Source organism: Vulpes lagopus, chromosome 18 (genome assembly GCF_018345385.1).
Source record: "Vulpes lagopus strain Blue_001 chromosome 18, ASM1834538v1, whole genome shotgun sequence".
NCBI classification, from domain to species: Eukaryota; Metazoa; Chordata; class Mammalia; order Carnivora; family Canidae; genus Vulpes; species Vulpes lagopus.
This window is the reverse complement of record NC_054841.1, coordinates 33,647,767-33,663,936: the sequence shown is the minus strand read 5'-3', so window position 1 is coordinate 33,663,936 and position 16,170 is coordinate 33,647,767. Positions and strand designations below refer to the sequence as shown.

The 16,170-nt window shown below is 40.9% G+C and overlaps 1 protein-coding gene across 1 annotated transcript in view; it reads left to right on the top strand.

Moving 5' to 3' along the window:
* The first annotated feature begins 423 nt into the window (after positions 1 to 423).
* TMX4 (thioredoxin related transmembrane protein 4) overlaps positions 424 to 16,170 on the top strand; it is a 54,205-nt gene continuing 38,458 nt past the window's right edge. The window contains exons 1-2 of the mRNA XM_041732764.1: positions 424 to 785; positions 13,793 to 13,908. Of these exons, the coding sequence (XP_041588698.1) occupies positions 619 to 785; positions 13,793 to 13,908 (283 nt within the window). The 5' untranslated portion in view covers positions 424 to 618. The remainder of the gene's footprint in view (positions 786 to 13,792; positions 13,909 to 16,170) is intronic.

Genomic DNA, 16,170 nt, shown 5'->3' with positions numbered 1-16,170 from the left:
GATTTAAATGTTCCTCTTCCTTTCAGCTGGGGATGGCCCCGAGTCCTGTCGACACCTCGTTATAAATAGGTTTACTTTGCAGTATTGTCATTTTCGCTACCATTGAACAGGGGGATGGATTTTGTGATTCGCGGCCGTGTTTCTGGTTAGAAATCCCCGCGCGCGCCGAGCCGGGTCCCCGAGCCCGGGCACACGCAGCGCCTGCTGCAGCGGCCGCAGCCCTGGGTCGTCTGTTGGGGGGGGGGGGGGGGGGGGGGGGGGGGGGGCGGGGGGGGGGCGGCGGCGGCGGCGGCGGCGGCGGGGGAAGGGCGTCAGAAAGGAAGGGCGGCCGTCGCCCCGGCAACAGACACCGGGGCAACGACCAGGCAGCGCGGAGGGGGCGTGGCCTCGGCGGCCCGGGCGGATAAGAGGCGGCGCCAGCTGCCCGCCTCCGCAGCTGGGACCGTCGGCGCGGCCTGGGGAGGCGGAGGCGGAGGCGGGGCGGCCCGGTACCACCTCGACTACCTGCGCAGGCCCGGGCTGGCGTGCGAGCGCGCCCCGGGCCCGCCGCTCCCTTGCCCCTCGGCCCTCGGCCCTCGGCCCTCGGCCCTCGCCGTGGAGCCTCCCCCGCGTCCCGGCATGGCGGGCGCGCCCTGGGGGCCGCTGCTGACGGCGCTCCTGGCCGCCCGAGTCGCGGCGGCGGCCGGCCCCGAGCAGGCCGCGCTGCCGGAGGAGCGGAGCTGGGTGCTGCCCATGACCGCCTCCAACTGGACGCTGGTGATGGAGGGCGAGTGGATGCTGAAATTGTGAGTGTGCCCGCCCGCCCTGCACGCCGCACGGGCCTCGGGGCGCCGCCCTCCCGGAGCAGCGCGGGCCGCGGGGAAGCCGGCGCGGCCGGTGGGCTCGACCCGCGGCGCCGGGGCCGGGCTGCTCGCGCTGCGCATGCGCGCCGGGCCCTCCGCGGTGACAGCTGCGGGTGTCTAGCATCGCCCCCCCCCCCCCGCCTTGTTAGTCCCCCGCTTTGGTGCGGCGGGGGCAGAGTTCTAGGGCTGCGGCGACGGCTCACCAAGGGGAGGAGGGGGCGGATGGAGAAAACCTGCTGGAAAAAAAAAATCGCGTGCTTTTGATTCGGGCGTGTACGGAGAGGAAGGGCTGTCATTCAGTGGCACTGTGGTATAGTACAAATATGTAGCACGGGGGGGGGGGGGGGCAAGGGATTCATTGAAGGACTGATTCCAGCAGGGAAGGGCAGACCCGTTTGTGCCAAGTAGTCCGGTTTTCGTTTTGAAGACCCTGGGATGTCATTGTGAGAAATAAAACAGGAAGATGGAATGTGTTTGAAGTTTTAGAGAAAGATTTCAAATAAATGTTGATGCTCGGGGATCCCTGGGTGGCGCAGCGGTTTGGCGCCTGCCTTTGGCCCAGGGCGCGATCCTGGAGACCCGGGATCGAGTCCCATGTCGGGCTCCCGGTGCATGGAGCCCGCTTCTCCCTCTGCCTGTGTCTCTGCCTTGTCTCTGCCTCTCTATATATAGGACTATCATAAATAAATAATAAAAAAAATTAAAAAAAATGTTGATGCTCGTTACCGTTTTTAGAGGTAGAGATTTCTGAGTAGGTATCTCACGTGTGCTGTTGTAATAAAAGGACATTCCGAAATTGCCCCTTTTGCACAACAGAAGGCAAATTGTGCACCTTTGAAGGAGATGGGGAAAATATGGAGTTAGGAACAGGCAGGTAGCTTAAAATTAACTTCTAGGAAGAAAGTGATCATTTGGGGAAAAAAGGCTTAAGGTAGACAATAGGCAGGTGTCTGAACAGACTTCAGAGACCGTCATGGTGGGCTTTCAGGGGGAGGGGAAATGAAGCACCTCTGGAGAAATGATTACCGAGACCTTATCTCCTTAGACTGTAGTTTTAGGTAATGTATGTGCTTGGTCACTACTACTTGGTAATTAATCTTACCTTGAGGACACAGACACACAGAATTGCATCTTTCTTTTATTTGTCCAAGACCAAATTTTGATCCTTTTTTTTTTTTTATATAGATTGCAAACAGATGCCTGTGGAGTGAAAAATCTCACTGTGACATCAGGGCCAGAAGTTAGAAGTCCCTTAGCAGATTACATCGTTCAGAGAATATAATACGATACACATTACCCATTCAAACATGCATTTACCTTTGGGTCACAAAGAAGGGAATATTTTAGACTTCAAGATAATAAAATGCCTTTGGTAATCATAATGAACCAGTGAAATGATTAAAGAAATCTGTAGACATGTAAGACTTATTAAATTGCTTCACTACTTTGGATGAAGAGGGCAAGGTCTTTTTCCATTTAAGAGAGAAACTTTTAAAAGTAAGTGGAGCTTTATTCAAGACTGCCATGTTTGTAATAATCATAAGAATTTTAGGCTGCACTTGGTCAGCTAGTACTACAGAAAGTTCTTTTTTATTTTCAAGATTTTTGTTTATTCATTCATGAGGGACAGAGACATGGAGGGAGAAGCAGACTCCCCACAGGGAGCCTGATGTGGGACTTGATCCCGGGACCCAAGATCACACCCTGAGCCGAAGGCAGATGCTCAACTGCTGAGCCATCCAGGCGTCCTGAAAGTTCTTTTTTAAAGTAGATGCTTACACAGTGGAGCTTTCTAGATGTCAGTGTTCTGAAATCTGACTTTGTGTATGTACACTGATGGTCAAAATAGAAAGGCCTCAACTCCTGTATTCTCCTTTTGGGAATACCTATGTTTTTGTTTTTGTTTTTTTAAGTAAAAGAACTAAGCAAACTAAAGGTGAGCATAAGCCTCATTAAGCTTGTAAACACCAACAGCCAATAATTCCTGTGTTTGGCCGTGTTGACTGTTCAAATTATACTCTTCATAAATACACAAGCCCAGACATAGTAACTGATTGCTCTGAACTGGCCGTGCATCCACTGTATGGAATATGTCTGGGCTGCGATACAGGATGAGACTTGTAACCCGGAAGTAAGCTGCCCTTGAGACCATTTTAGTAGAAGTTCCCTTTTCATCAAGTACACTTCAGAATAGTTCAGTGTGAAGGGAGGCTGTAAAGGGAAGAAGATTTAAACCATTTCATCCAGCTTTTGTCTATATACCAGAACCTAAGTCCTAAAGAAATATTGTGGTTCTTATCTGTTTGTGATACTCACTCTCCTCCCTTTGACAAAATCTAGCACCTAAAAGATACAAAATTCATTATATTCTCAACCACTATAGGCCTGTAATTTCCAAGAATTCACTTAAATAGCCAATAATTTATCAGATTTTTTTCCTGATGTATATAACAGAGAAAAGCCAAATATGTTAATACTAGCTACCATGTCAATGCCTTTTTCAAGTGAACTGATCATAATAAATGCAGATTGTTAGGAGTCCACAGATGATGCATTTAACTTTTCTACAGAAGCAAGTTAGGCTTTCTGATAGTATTAAAATTTTGACATTACTTTGAATGACCGTTCTTTATTTGTTCATTTCCTTATATGCAACTTCTGGGAATTTTTATATCCCACTTCACACAAAGCTCCTGTGATGCAATTATATATTGTATATTGGTGTTGATAATTTAACTTTTTTTTTTTTTTTTTTTTTTTTTTTTTAAGGACCTAGCAGTGTTTTCTGCTCCTGGTGTAAAACTCAATTTGTTATATTTTCTTTGTCTTTAAAAGAGTCCTTTTTTTTTTTTTTTTGGAAACTTGCATTTGAATTTTCAGGTTTTTAATAAAGATTTATTTATTTATTTTAGAGATAGATAAAGAGAGAGCATGCATGTGTGTAGGGGGGAGGGGTAGGGAGAGAGACTAGTCCAAGGTGGAGTCCAATTCTGAGCTCCATCTTGGGACACTGAGATCATGACCTGTGCCAAAACCAAGAGTTGGTCCTTCAACCAACTGAGCCACCCAGGCGCCCCTGAATTTTCACTTTAAAAAAAGCACTTCCCTGATAAGGAGCAATATGAGTTAAAATGTATTTTTAGTAATTCACTTTCTGAAATTTTTTTAAAATCTGAAAATTTATCCCATTGCTTTTACATTTTCTTCAGTGCTTATCGTATATTCAGTTTCTCTCTTCTTGTTTGCTTTTATATGTTGTTTTATAACTTTATTACTATTTCTGCCATATCTCTATCATTGGCTTGCTGTGCTTTTCTTAACTTCTGATGAAAAGTTTGCTCTTTCTCAGGGATCGGAAAGATTATATAATCTTTAAAATATCTTCTGATATTTCCTTTTCTCTATTTCCATTGTTTTGTACTATCCATTCAGTTACTTTGTAACTTTTTGCTATTTTAAACTTTTTTGGTTCCTTTGAAAATAGTACTTTTGTTCCTTTGACAAAGGACAGTACACATTCCATATACTTTTCTGGTGGTTTTTCCTCCCAGAGAAATAAGTAGCTTTCCACTCAGCTTAATTTTGACCTGCCTACTTTAAAATTGATATCCAGAGACAAAGTATGTCTCTGGGTTAATTTACTTCTGTAATGCATATAGATCTTTATAAAACACTACCTTTTCTAACTTTGTTCTTGGGATAATCATGTTTCAAAATTGAAATTAGTCATAGTGATGGAGGGAATCATTTATTTCCCTAGGAAATTTAGTGATTTTTTCCCCCAAATCCTTCTTATTCCTGAAGAGAATGTCTTCAGCGTCATTGCCTTAGCTTGTTGCTGACAAATAGTTATAATTTTTTGCAGTTTAATAGATTATCTTGATGTACTGATTGAATGTTTAAGACATAGTCATTAAATACTTGTTATATTTCAGGTTTAGAGTTAGAGATCTGAGAAGATGAAATGAATGAGCTACATTCTTTGCTTTTAAGGGACTGTCTACTGTGCTCTGAAAGAAATATATAGCAGATATAACATTCATTTAATGTAGCAAATGTTTACTGAATGTAAACATTCTGTCAAGCATTCCACAGTGATTCTCATCAAGGCACTATTGGTATCTTGAGTTGGACAGCCCTTTGATACGTGGAGATTGCTTGTCCGTTGCTGAACCTTTAGCACTGCTGCCCTACCCATTGCATTCTAGTATTCATGTGACACCAAAACAATTCAGCAATCTCCATCCCCTATGCATATTTCCAAATGTCTCCGATTGGAAACCACTGCACTGGGTACTGTTATGGGTATTTAAAAACATGCAAATTAATAGCTCATAAGTGAACCTAGAAGTATTTGATTTTAGATTTTGTTTGTCACGAAGGGTTATCCACATCCCCTCCACTATCCTCATCATTTCAGTCACAGTAAACCGTTAAGTTGCTTACATCGCATGTCCTGAATGTGCTCTTATTTGATCAGCCCAGCGATCTGGTACAGAATCCTCATTCACATTCTCCTTTACTAGAGGAGATGAAAACTCGAAAAGGTTAAAGCTTTAGTCAAGGCCAGATCCTTAGCAAGTGGTTGGCAGGGCCAGAGCTAGAATGCAGGCCCAAACTTTGCAGTTCCTGATGTAAGCCCAGGAGAATGGTTGGGAAGTGGGTGGGTGGGAGGGTTTGCTGGAGGAAGACACAGAGGCTGACTGATTCATGCTTAGGCTGTCAGCTTGTCAGCACCATGAGCCACGTGAAAGGAAGCCTTTTCCCTGTGGGATTCAGAGGCCCACCCATGGTTTTATCATCTGTAGAAATCCAGATGAAAAGCATTATTGCTAAATGCTCATTCCTGATACTTTTCACACTTAAACAGGTGCTCTGCCTTCTGTGCACACCATCCACCCAGGAATATTCTCACTTTGCCTTGTTTGTATCTAGCATGGCCCTTACCACAGCTTGTAATTATTAATTTATATGCTTCAACACTAGGTTTTTGTCTAATTCCTTCTCTAGACAATTAGCTTTTCAGTAGAAGACAAAATTTTTCTTCTTCCTGTTTATCTCCAGAGCCTTGACAACTGTCAAGTTCTAGGTGTTCAATAAATACTTTGACTAAGTGAATGAATGAATAATAGACTGATTGTTCCTTTGCTCAAGACTTTCCTCAAGGACATCACTGAAGGAAACATCTATCTATATATATTATCCTAGGTACTAAGAAGAGTCACTATCATCTCCCACTTGTTTATTAATATAATAAATACTTATTGTGGCCTAGGACCTGACAGGCTCTGTTCTAGCTAGTTATAAGTGATGTACCAATTACTGGCTTCATGGAGTGTTCATTTTCTTTCTTTTTTTTTTTTTTTTTAAAGATTTTATTTATTCATTTGATAGAGTACAAGCAGGGAGAGTGGCAGGCAGAGGCAGAGGGAAAAGCAGGCTCCCTGCAGAGGACATGGAGCTCCATCCTAGGGTCCTGGGATCATGACTTAGCCAAAGGCAGGTGCTTAACCGACTGAGCCACCCAGGTGCTCCTGGAGTGTTCATTCTAAAGCAGGTAGTGAATTCCATGTTCTCTAGCAGGTATGGTTTCTTTTTTCTTTTTCTTTCTTTCTTTCTTTCTTTTCTTTTTTTTTTTTTTTTTTTTTTTGCAGGTATGGTTTCATAGAGTTATCAATTTTTATTTTTCCTCTACATTTTATGATAAAATGGCCTAGAAATGATCTTCTAAAGAAATAGAATTAAATAAAAGCCTTCCAACTTTTGGATCATTAAGAGTTTTTCTGTATTTTCCAGAGAGAAGAATAATACTTGATGTAGGTGGGTCATTATCTGTTGACATTTTGATTTAGTTTCATGTTTTAAGCCCTAGAAAGATGAACCTAGCGTACCTCTTTCATCTTCATTGTCACATATTCTTCTGAGCATTTTGGTCAAAGTAAGTTCTAAGTGAAAATTTGCTGTATCAGTCGTTGTCCGTCTCCTTTCTGCAAGGATAAGAAAAGAGAATGTGTGGGAGTGTGCACTCTCTCCCTGAGAGAATATGTGAAATTTGAGCCAAGACAGAAGAAGATAAATTGCCCATTATTGGGGAATAAAAATGTACTTTTAGTAAAATTTTATTTCTAGGAAGTGTTTTTAAGTAACTCCTTTCTCTGAAACATTTTGTACATTTAATGAAATCTCACACCAAGTTCAGTTGGCTCATGCAATCAAAGTAACAAGGGCTTTCAACCACCTTGCATATAGCAGAAACGTAAGTGTGATAAATGCATAAATATGGACATGGATGACAAGAAAACATGCTTTTGAAATGTGTTTCCCAGGAGTGGCCAAAAAACACTGGATTGATATCCAAGTTGGTATAATTTAACAGTATTTTAGCTATCTGGAATGTATTTTGCATGTCTTTATGCAGCTTACTGACTTTCTATACTGCTGCCACCTGGGAAAAGTTTAAACAGGAAAGATACTGTTGTATAGTTTACATGATTATAAAGGTTCTAATTCCTCTTAGAGGCTCTTACAAGAAAGAAGGATTAATTTAAAGAACAAAGTTATGACAGATAACTCTAATAGTTCTTAGAAGGCTGACATTATGAACTAGTCTTAAATAATATAAATGAAGGACATAGTCCGGTCCTTTCTGCTGATTTTTTTCATGTATATGTGCATATAAATTGCATTTATATATATATATATACACACACACACACACACATACATACAGAGAGAGAGAGACAGAGTGCATGAGTACATGAAAGTCTTGAGTTTCCTTGTTTGTATTCATTGGGCCTCTAACGGTATTTTCCTTTAGTAGGTTCTAAATTACTATCTAAATCACAGTCCTTTAGTTGTGAAAGAATACTAATAATTTAAAAAGCTGAAACAGCAGTGGACCACTTCCCACACCAGAGACTCAGAGCTGACTTATTCCTACCATCAAAAGAACACACTAAGTTAGTGAATGATGTTGGTGTACTCCAACACAAACAGCTCTGATTAAATCTCAGAATAATAGCACTCATAGTCCCAGTCTCCAGTGGGTAGCAGCTACATTAAAAAAAAAAAAAAAAAGGAATATCTAATATTACCTCGATAGCATTTTTATGTCTGGGGATCACTGTCACCAAAATCCCAATTTACGTAATAGCCTGTCTAGAGATTAGAGACTGGGATTTTTAAAAATAAAAGATGAAATTAGCAAGATTTAATAATTACTTATGTAGGGGATCCCTGGGTGGCTCAGCGATTAACGCCTGCCTTCAGCCCAGGGTGTGATCTTGGAGTCCCAGGATCCAGTCCCAGGGGGGGCTCCCTGTGAGGAGCCTGCTTCTCCCTCTGCCTGTATCTCTGCCTCTCTGTGTCTCTCATGAATAAATAAATAAAATCTTTAAAAAATAATAATAATTACTGATGTAGTAATAAATATGTCCATGCATTAAATGCAAAGGCAACAGGCCTAGGAAAACAAAGCATAAAAGACCTAGAACTCATTTTATTGTACTGCAAACTTCTTCCTTATTTTTGGTAATTTTTTCCTTCTGTCTGGTTCTCTCTCTCTCTCTCTCTCTGGCTCTATTTTCCTTGGAGACTTTATCACATAAATACCTCCATCTGGGTTCTTGCTCTGTGTTGTCTTAGATGACCTTAAGCAAGGTCCTTTAAACCTGCCTTGTCTGACAGTGAGGTTGTAGGGTTCAGACGAGCTAATGCATCATAAAAATGTCTTGGAAACCAAGCAGTATTTTACAAATGTAATTGATATTAATGATTGTTCTTAGTGTGTGCCTGCTTTTATAAGTCATCTAAAGTTATAAGGAGCAATCTTATCATCTATAAGTTATTGGGGGCAATAACCTTCTAAAGTAGCTGCTGTTACTATTCCATTTTGCAATTGAGGAAGCTGGGGCATGGAGTGATTACTAACCTGCCACAGTCACACGGTTAATTTGTAAGTTGATCTTATTGAATCCTCTGGCAGAACTTTCACCTAATACACTGATGCCTGTTGAAGTACTAAATAATAAAATGCTCTCTTTTTTTTCCTAAAGCTTACCAACTGCTTGTCCCAGTATCATCTGCCATACAGATATTTTTAAAATAGGTAGAAAGTGTCTTTTCTCAAAGACTATAATTTTCTTTAAAATTTGTTCATTTATTTATTGAGCACTTACTGTACTAGGTATATGCTTTGCCCTGTTAATGAAGAGATACATGTTTTTTTTTTTTCTTTTTTTTCTCCCCAAAACAACCCAAATGCTTTAATGTTTAATGGCCTGCCTCCAGGACCCACAGCCTTCTTCCAAACCTTAGCCAGGCCAAAGGCCAAGGTTGCCAGCCTTTGGCTCAATTTAGCACTCTGCAAGGAGGTAACTCACAGCAGGCATGACTGATGGGGCTCTGGCTTGGGGAGGACCGAGGCCACCAGTCTGGATCTTCGGAGACCTCCCAGGATTGGGCTGTCATTCAGCCTGTCTTATCTCATCCCTGAGTCCCTGCAGCCTCTTGGCTTTCAGCAAACTTACGACTTTCTTGGGAAAATGCACTGGGTGGAGGAGGCAGCTCAGGGAAGTCATGGATGTCGATTCAGGAGCGGCCTGGGGCCCCCCAGAGGTAAGAGCAGCAGACCCAGAATGAGGATGCCAGCCCTATGCTGTATCCTGGCACCCCCTGTAGCGATGGAGAGAAGGGGCAGGCTTCCCCAAGGAGCTCCAGGCTGGGGGTCAGGGCCCAATCCCAGATGCTGGGGGACAGTCCCAGGCTTTCCTGGGAAAGGACTCTAGGAAGTATAAGTCATCCACACTGTACACTGTACCACCCTAAATAACCTATGACACACAAAGACTTTCTAGAAGGTTCTGCTTGCGCCTTAGCTTCCTATCCCAGGCCCTGGCTGAGATCTAGGCCCCTGTCCTGGGGAAAGAGCAGAGAGCAAACCTGAATGGGTGTGTGCCAGGCATCACCCCCACAACAACCCTGTGAGGTAGGCTGCATTGTCCTATCTTACAAATGGAGAACTGAGGGCTCACAGGAGGAAGTGACTTGCCTGGTCATACAGCAAGGAACAATGGAGCCAGGATTCAGCCCAAGTCTGTTGAGCTCCAAAGCCCACATGCTTTCTCTCAGGAAGAAACAGGAAGTTGTCCTAATAATAAAGGCCCTCAAAAGTTTGGGGGCTCTCAGCCCCATGGGGTCTGAGGGTGGCAGTGAGAGGAGAAGCTCCCAGGGCATGTCCGCTTCTGGCCCTGGGCAGCTGGGCCTATAGCAGGTAGGGGTACAGAGGGTGACCCCACATGGCAGCTGTCCAGACAGCAACCAGCGCTACAGGGGATGGCTCTGGTCACCCAGCGCCTGTGGCTGGGGCATGGGCCGATCCGGCCCTGTGGCCTTGTGGCCCCAAGTGGGCAGTGCCAGGCCATTGAGCCAGGCAGTTTCTCGCAGGCTGCGGAAGCAGGCCCTTAGTATGGGGCCCTGGGGGCAGTTGCTGGCGGCAGGGGCGGGTGAGGCACCGCAGACCCCTTCCTCAGGGGCTGCCTCTGCTTTCTCCAGGCCAGGGGTTGGTGGCTTCCTCCCTGGCTTCCTGGCCTTGGGGACGGGTGACTTCCAGGCCAGGGCTAGGCTCTCCGACTCATCTCTGGCTATGGTGGGTTCTGAGGAGGGCTCAGATCCAGCCTCAGTGTCAAAGTCACCTGGCACAAGATATATGTTTTTAAAATCAACCATGTTCAAAGATGTCAGCAGATTGTTCTTGGCCTATGTTCTTTATTCCATATATCTGGGATTTCAGGGATTAGAGTGTGAGCTGTAATGAGAAGATTAATGACTTTTTAGAATATTCTTGGAATTGACTCTCCTAGCCCCTTCTAGAGATGTATGAACGAATCCTTAGAGAGGATGAACAATTGTGCTGAAGTCTGACTGCTTCTGGCATCTGGCTGGTGAAATGCATGCCTTGCTTTGGGCAGCCCTCTCTCTCCTGGGCTGTACCCAATCTAAATATTTGTGTTGAAGTAAATGCAACCTCCCCATTATGTTGACTTTTTAACCCCGCGTACGCTTTCATAATGTGAAAGATCAAAATATTGTCCCTTTTCTGTGTGTTATTGTTGTTTTTCAGAAAAGTTGGTTTGTATGCATCATTGCGTTGAGTGTTACATGGTACCTATACACATGCTCCTGCTCAGGTCGAGATAAAAGGGTTCATAAATGATGACCTGACAGCACCTTTGAGCCTAAATCTTGTTATAGAATTTGATCATTTAACATTTTTCCTCTTTATTTCCTAAGGCATTTTTTCCTGTGTGTGTTTGTTTTATTCTTTTGGCAGACATTCTTTCCTACTTCCCTCCCCCATGCCTTTCTTCTCTTAATATAGAAATAATAGATGCCACATTTTGTAAAAATGACTCAGGAATGGAAAGAAATGAAAAATAAATTGGAGGGATTCAACATTTTCACAAAGCTGAGCCTGCCCATCCAGAACTTGCTGTATCTTTCCATTTAATCAAATCTTTAAGAAAGATGTATTTGATCATTATGTTGTAGCTGAAACTAATGTAATATATCAGTAATACCTCAATAAAACAATAAACAAAAGCTATCTATTGAGAAAATTTCAAACATAAACAAATATAGGAGCAGTATGATGAACCCACATCAATCCATCATCCAGATTCTGTAGTTGTATCAGCATATTTCCAATCTTGATTCATCTTTGTCTCTTGCCCTCTACCCCTTGGTGGCATGATTTACATACTATAAAATTCACCCATTGTACATAAATAATTCAGTGATATCAAGTCTTAAAAAATATATTTGCATTTTTTCCCTCAGCATTTTGAATTGAGTTGGGGATTTTTTTTAAAGTATAATTTAAACAGATTTAAGCAGATTTTAAAAATATGTCTAGTTGATGGTATCCCAAAATATTATTCAAAGTGTCTGGTGATTTTTTTTTTCCTGGAATATCCTGTTCTATTTTATGAGATTAATTAATTTTATTTACTGCTTTTTTTCTTCTGGGTATTATTAAGCAAAACAGAATGTCTCTCCATTTGTACTAATGTATTTTTGTGATGATGTCCTGTAAATGTTAATTTTCCTTTTGTGTTCTATTTTAAAATGGATTTCTAGTGCATGCTATTGTTTGTTCACAATACTTTATATTAAGCATAGCTCTACCAACACTTTTAAAAGTTTCCATAAAGCATATTCGATCTCAATTCCTTCTAATTTCAAATGATCTCTGTAATAGATTCCTTGGACTACTGCAAATTGTCACTAACTTAGTAGCTTAAAACAGTGGAAATTTATTCTCTCACAACTCTGGAGATCAAAATTGCAAAGTCAAAATGTTGGCAAGGTTGGCTCCCTCTAGAGGCTCTGGGAGAGAGCCTGTTCCATGCTTCTCCTAGCTTCTTGTGGCTGCCAGCAGGCCTTGGCATTCCTTGGCCTGTAGCTATATACCAACCATCTCTGACTGCATCTTCACATGGCCTTCCTCCTGTGTCTCTGTGTCACACTTTCTTCTTTCTTTTATGAGAACCTACCCTAAATCCAGGATATCTCACCCCAAGGTCCTTAATTCGATTATGTGTGTAATGATCTTTATTCCAAATAAGATCATATGCATGAGTATAGGGGCTTAAGACTGCAAGAGATGTTGTTCACTATACTTTCTAAACAGCAGTTTTCTCTGGATTCCTATTTTAACATCTGCATGTGAAATCCTGGAGCACATTAGAGTTTTATGGCCCATTTATGATGTTTTCTAGCATCAAGGGAGGCAAAGTGAGGCCATTAGCAAAACAGGAGGACAGCACAGCCTTCCAGTTTGCTTTTATTTTATCCTTCCCTGATCCATTATCCACAGAGCTGCCAGATGACTTTTCCAAAAATGTAAATCTGATCATGATTCTTACTTTTTTTAGGGTATCAGTCATGGAGCTTTGAATAAGTCCTGACTCCTTATACAATATTTTTAAAGCTGTGGATGATGTTTTCATCCTGTCCTGTCAATACTTTGTCTTCACACTTATTGTTCTCTCTGCTTGGGTTAGAACATTCCTTGACCCCTCTCTGGCTATTATTCTTTAGATGTTAGTGCAGATGCTCCTTTCTCTTTGGGCCCTTCTGAGATCACTGAGTTTCTGAATGTCCCATAGCATCTGTTCCATATTTTCAATCATGGCATTTACCACTTGGATTGTCCTTACTCCCATGTTTACCTCTTTTCATCTGTGGATGATAGAATCCACAAGGAGTGGGAAGGCACCATGTCTGTCTTACTCATAGGTGTAGCCTCAGTTTTCAGCATGGTGCTTAAGATCATGTTTATTGAATGAAAGAATAAAACAGTGGAGTTCTAGTTGAAGGCCCAAGTACTTTTTCTAACTCCCCTATTTAAGAAAGTGTGGAGTAGGCTTGGCTTATAGCTTCTACTTTCTCCACATGGTTCAGAACTGCCACATGGAAATGATTCATATTTTGGGGGACCCACTAGCAATACATCTTCTGGTATCTACCCCTCAGATCTCACTTTGATGAATCTGAAACTGGCATGGCTAGTTTAAGACCCCCTTATGAAGACTGTCACCCTTAGTGGGATACTCAAGCAGTTTCATCCTCATAAATCAAAAGCTATCTGGAAAGTAGTAAAATTTGGGTCCATTGTAAGAATAACACTGAAATAAAGTATTTTATATATTACAGTAATTTGTGAAAATCTTCTTAAATTTTGGCTATTTTTCCCCAGAGAATTGATATTCATACATTAAATTCTAGGGGGAAATATGGTTCTGTTTTTCTATATCAAGGAACTTTGGAAAAGCTTACTTCTTCCCTTTAGTTAAGAATCTATTTTTTTAAATTTAAATGCACTATTTCCCTACTTTGTTTTATAGATTTTTTTCAGATGTTTATATTGATTGGCTATTTTTCTTTTACAGTTATGCTCCTTGGTGTCCATCCTGCCAGCAGACCGATTCAGAATGGGAGACGTTTGCAAAGAATGGTGAAGTACTTCAGATCAGTGTGGGAAAAGTAGATGTCATTCAAGAACCAGGTACTGTACAAGTTGAACATTAAATGCAAAAGTTTGTTACTTTTTATTTTGAATTTTTTGAAGCTTATAGAAAAGTTGAAAGACTAGGATTTTGAGTTTATTGACCATGAACTAACCACCCACAATCAACAGATAACATTTTGGCATATCTGGGTCTATGTATGTATGTTTGTATTTACATATGTGTGTATATATATATTTATATTTATATTGTTATTATTTTGCTGAGTCATTTGAAAATCACTTGTAGACCACATGATACTTTACCCTTCAATACCTCAGCATATTGAAATCTTTATAATTATTTCTCATATATAGTTTTATAGTTTTTTGAACCAGGATCTAGTCAGGGTTCACTAACTGAATTTAGTAGTTACATCTTTTCAGTTTCTTTTGATCTGGAAAATAGTCCCCTCTTTTTTTCATGACATTGACACTCTTAAGAGAACAGGCCAGGGATTTGCCTAGGTATGTCTTTATGGTAACATTTAATTTATTCTTATATTTTCTGCAAACTTGAATTTTGGTCTAGAAGCATGATTCAGGCTAGATGTTTATGGCAAGAGTACTTTATAGGTAATCCTTTGACTTAACTTGTATTCCATCGGAAGACACATATTATCACCATTAATGTTGAGTTTGAGTACTTGGTTAAGGTGATTACAATAAACATCTCCATTATAAAGAAAAGACCCTACTTTGTGATTAGGAAATAATCTGTGGAGATTATAAGAGATGTAAGATCCATGATGATCTTACCTGAATCACATTTTTTTTTTTTTGAATCAGATATTTCATAGTGGGTTCTAGAATGGTGAACTTTTTTTTTTTTTTTTCAGAATGGTGAATTTCTAATTCTGTTGTTCCATCTACGTTTATTAGCTGTTAATGATGTGATTTTTCAAAGGAAAGAGGGAAATAAATGAAACTTTTAAATTCAGAAAAGATGCAATTTGTTTTTGTAGTTTAAAAATAACTGTGTTTTGGGACACTTAGGTGGCTCAGCCGTTGGATGCCTGCCTTCGGCCCAGGTGGTGATCCTGGCATCCAGGATCGGGCCCCACATCGGGCTCCCTGTGAGAAGCCTGCTTCTCCCTCTGCCTATGTCTCTGTCTCTGTCTCTCTCTGTGTGTTTCTCATGAATAAATAAAAAAGTCTTAAAAGAAAAAAACAGAAAAAACCCAACCTGTGTTTTGTATATAAAATGAGAAGAAAAGATGGGTTTTTGTGATTCAGATTTCAATGTTTTTTTTTTAAATTTTTATTTATTTATGATAGTCACAGAGAGAGAGAGAGAGAGAGAGGCAGAAACACAGGCAGAGGGAGAAGCAGGCTCCATGCACCGGGAGCCTGACGTGGGATTCGATCCCTGGTCTCCAGGATCGTGCCCTGGGCCAAAGGCAGGCGCCAAACCGCTGTGCCACCCAGGGATCCCAGATTTCAGTGTTTTGATTCAATAACTTTATTGGTTATTTTTTTTCCTGTCTACATTCAATTTTTATCTCCTGTATCCCTTTATAAAGGATATTGCTGTAACTCCTGTAACAACTGTGAGTGCAAAAACACAATGTAAATGTATTTCCAATTACTTGGACTACAAAATGTATGGTGTCTGTTAAGATGTGTTGACAAACCCTTGGAGAGAGATTTCTGTTAAAGCCATCAGTCCTCAAGCTTTTGCCTTTCTAATCATTTGAATCAAAGCCACTTCTGCCCATCTGCTATTTAGAAATGGACAATTATACTTATTAGTTTGTGGTTTGAGCTGTTAGAATGAGTTACTCTGTTTGCACATCAAATTGCAATTATATTTTTGCTCTGAAATTGTTTTTGTAGTTCAAGTCCAACAAAATCAGGTGTGAACTGATACAGTGAGTACCAGATATATTTTATGATGAGTTTCTTAGAAATGTAGCTGACCTATTCACATCCAGTCATTTGGTATACCTGCCGTGAATTCACAGCATGATTTGAATTAAAAGAATTAAACAATTACCTTTGTGATGGATTCATAGATCTGAAGGCTAACTGAATACATCTTTCCAACTAAAATGTAGATTTACAGCTACTTTTTCCATTGTGAATGGATGGAGTGCTTTTTTGATGATATAGAGACAAATTTATTATAATGAAATATTTTAAAAACAAATGTATCATTGACTCCTAGAATTTATGTAAATGTAAGCTATATATATTTGAAACATTTATCAAAGCAGAAGGAAAAAAACCTTTGGTCTAGTATTTTTTTAGGAATAATGAAGA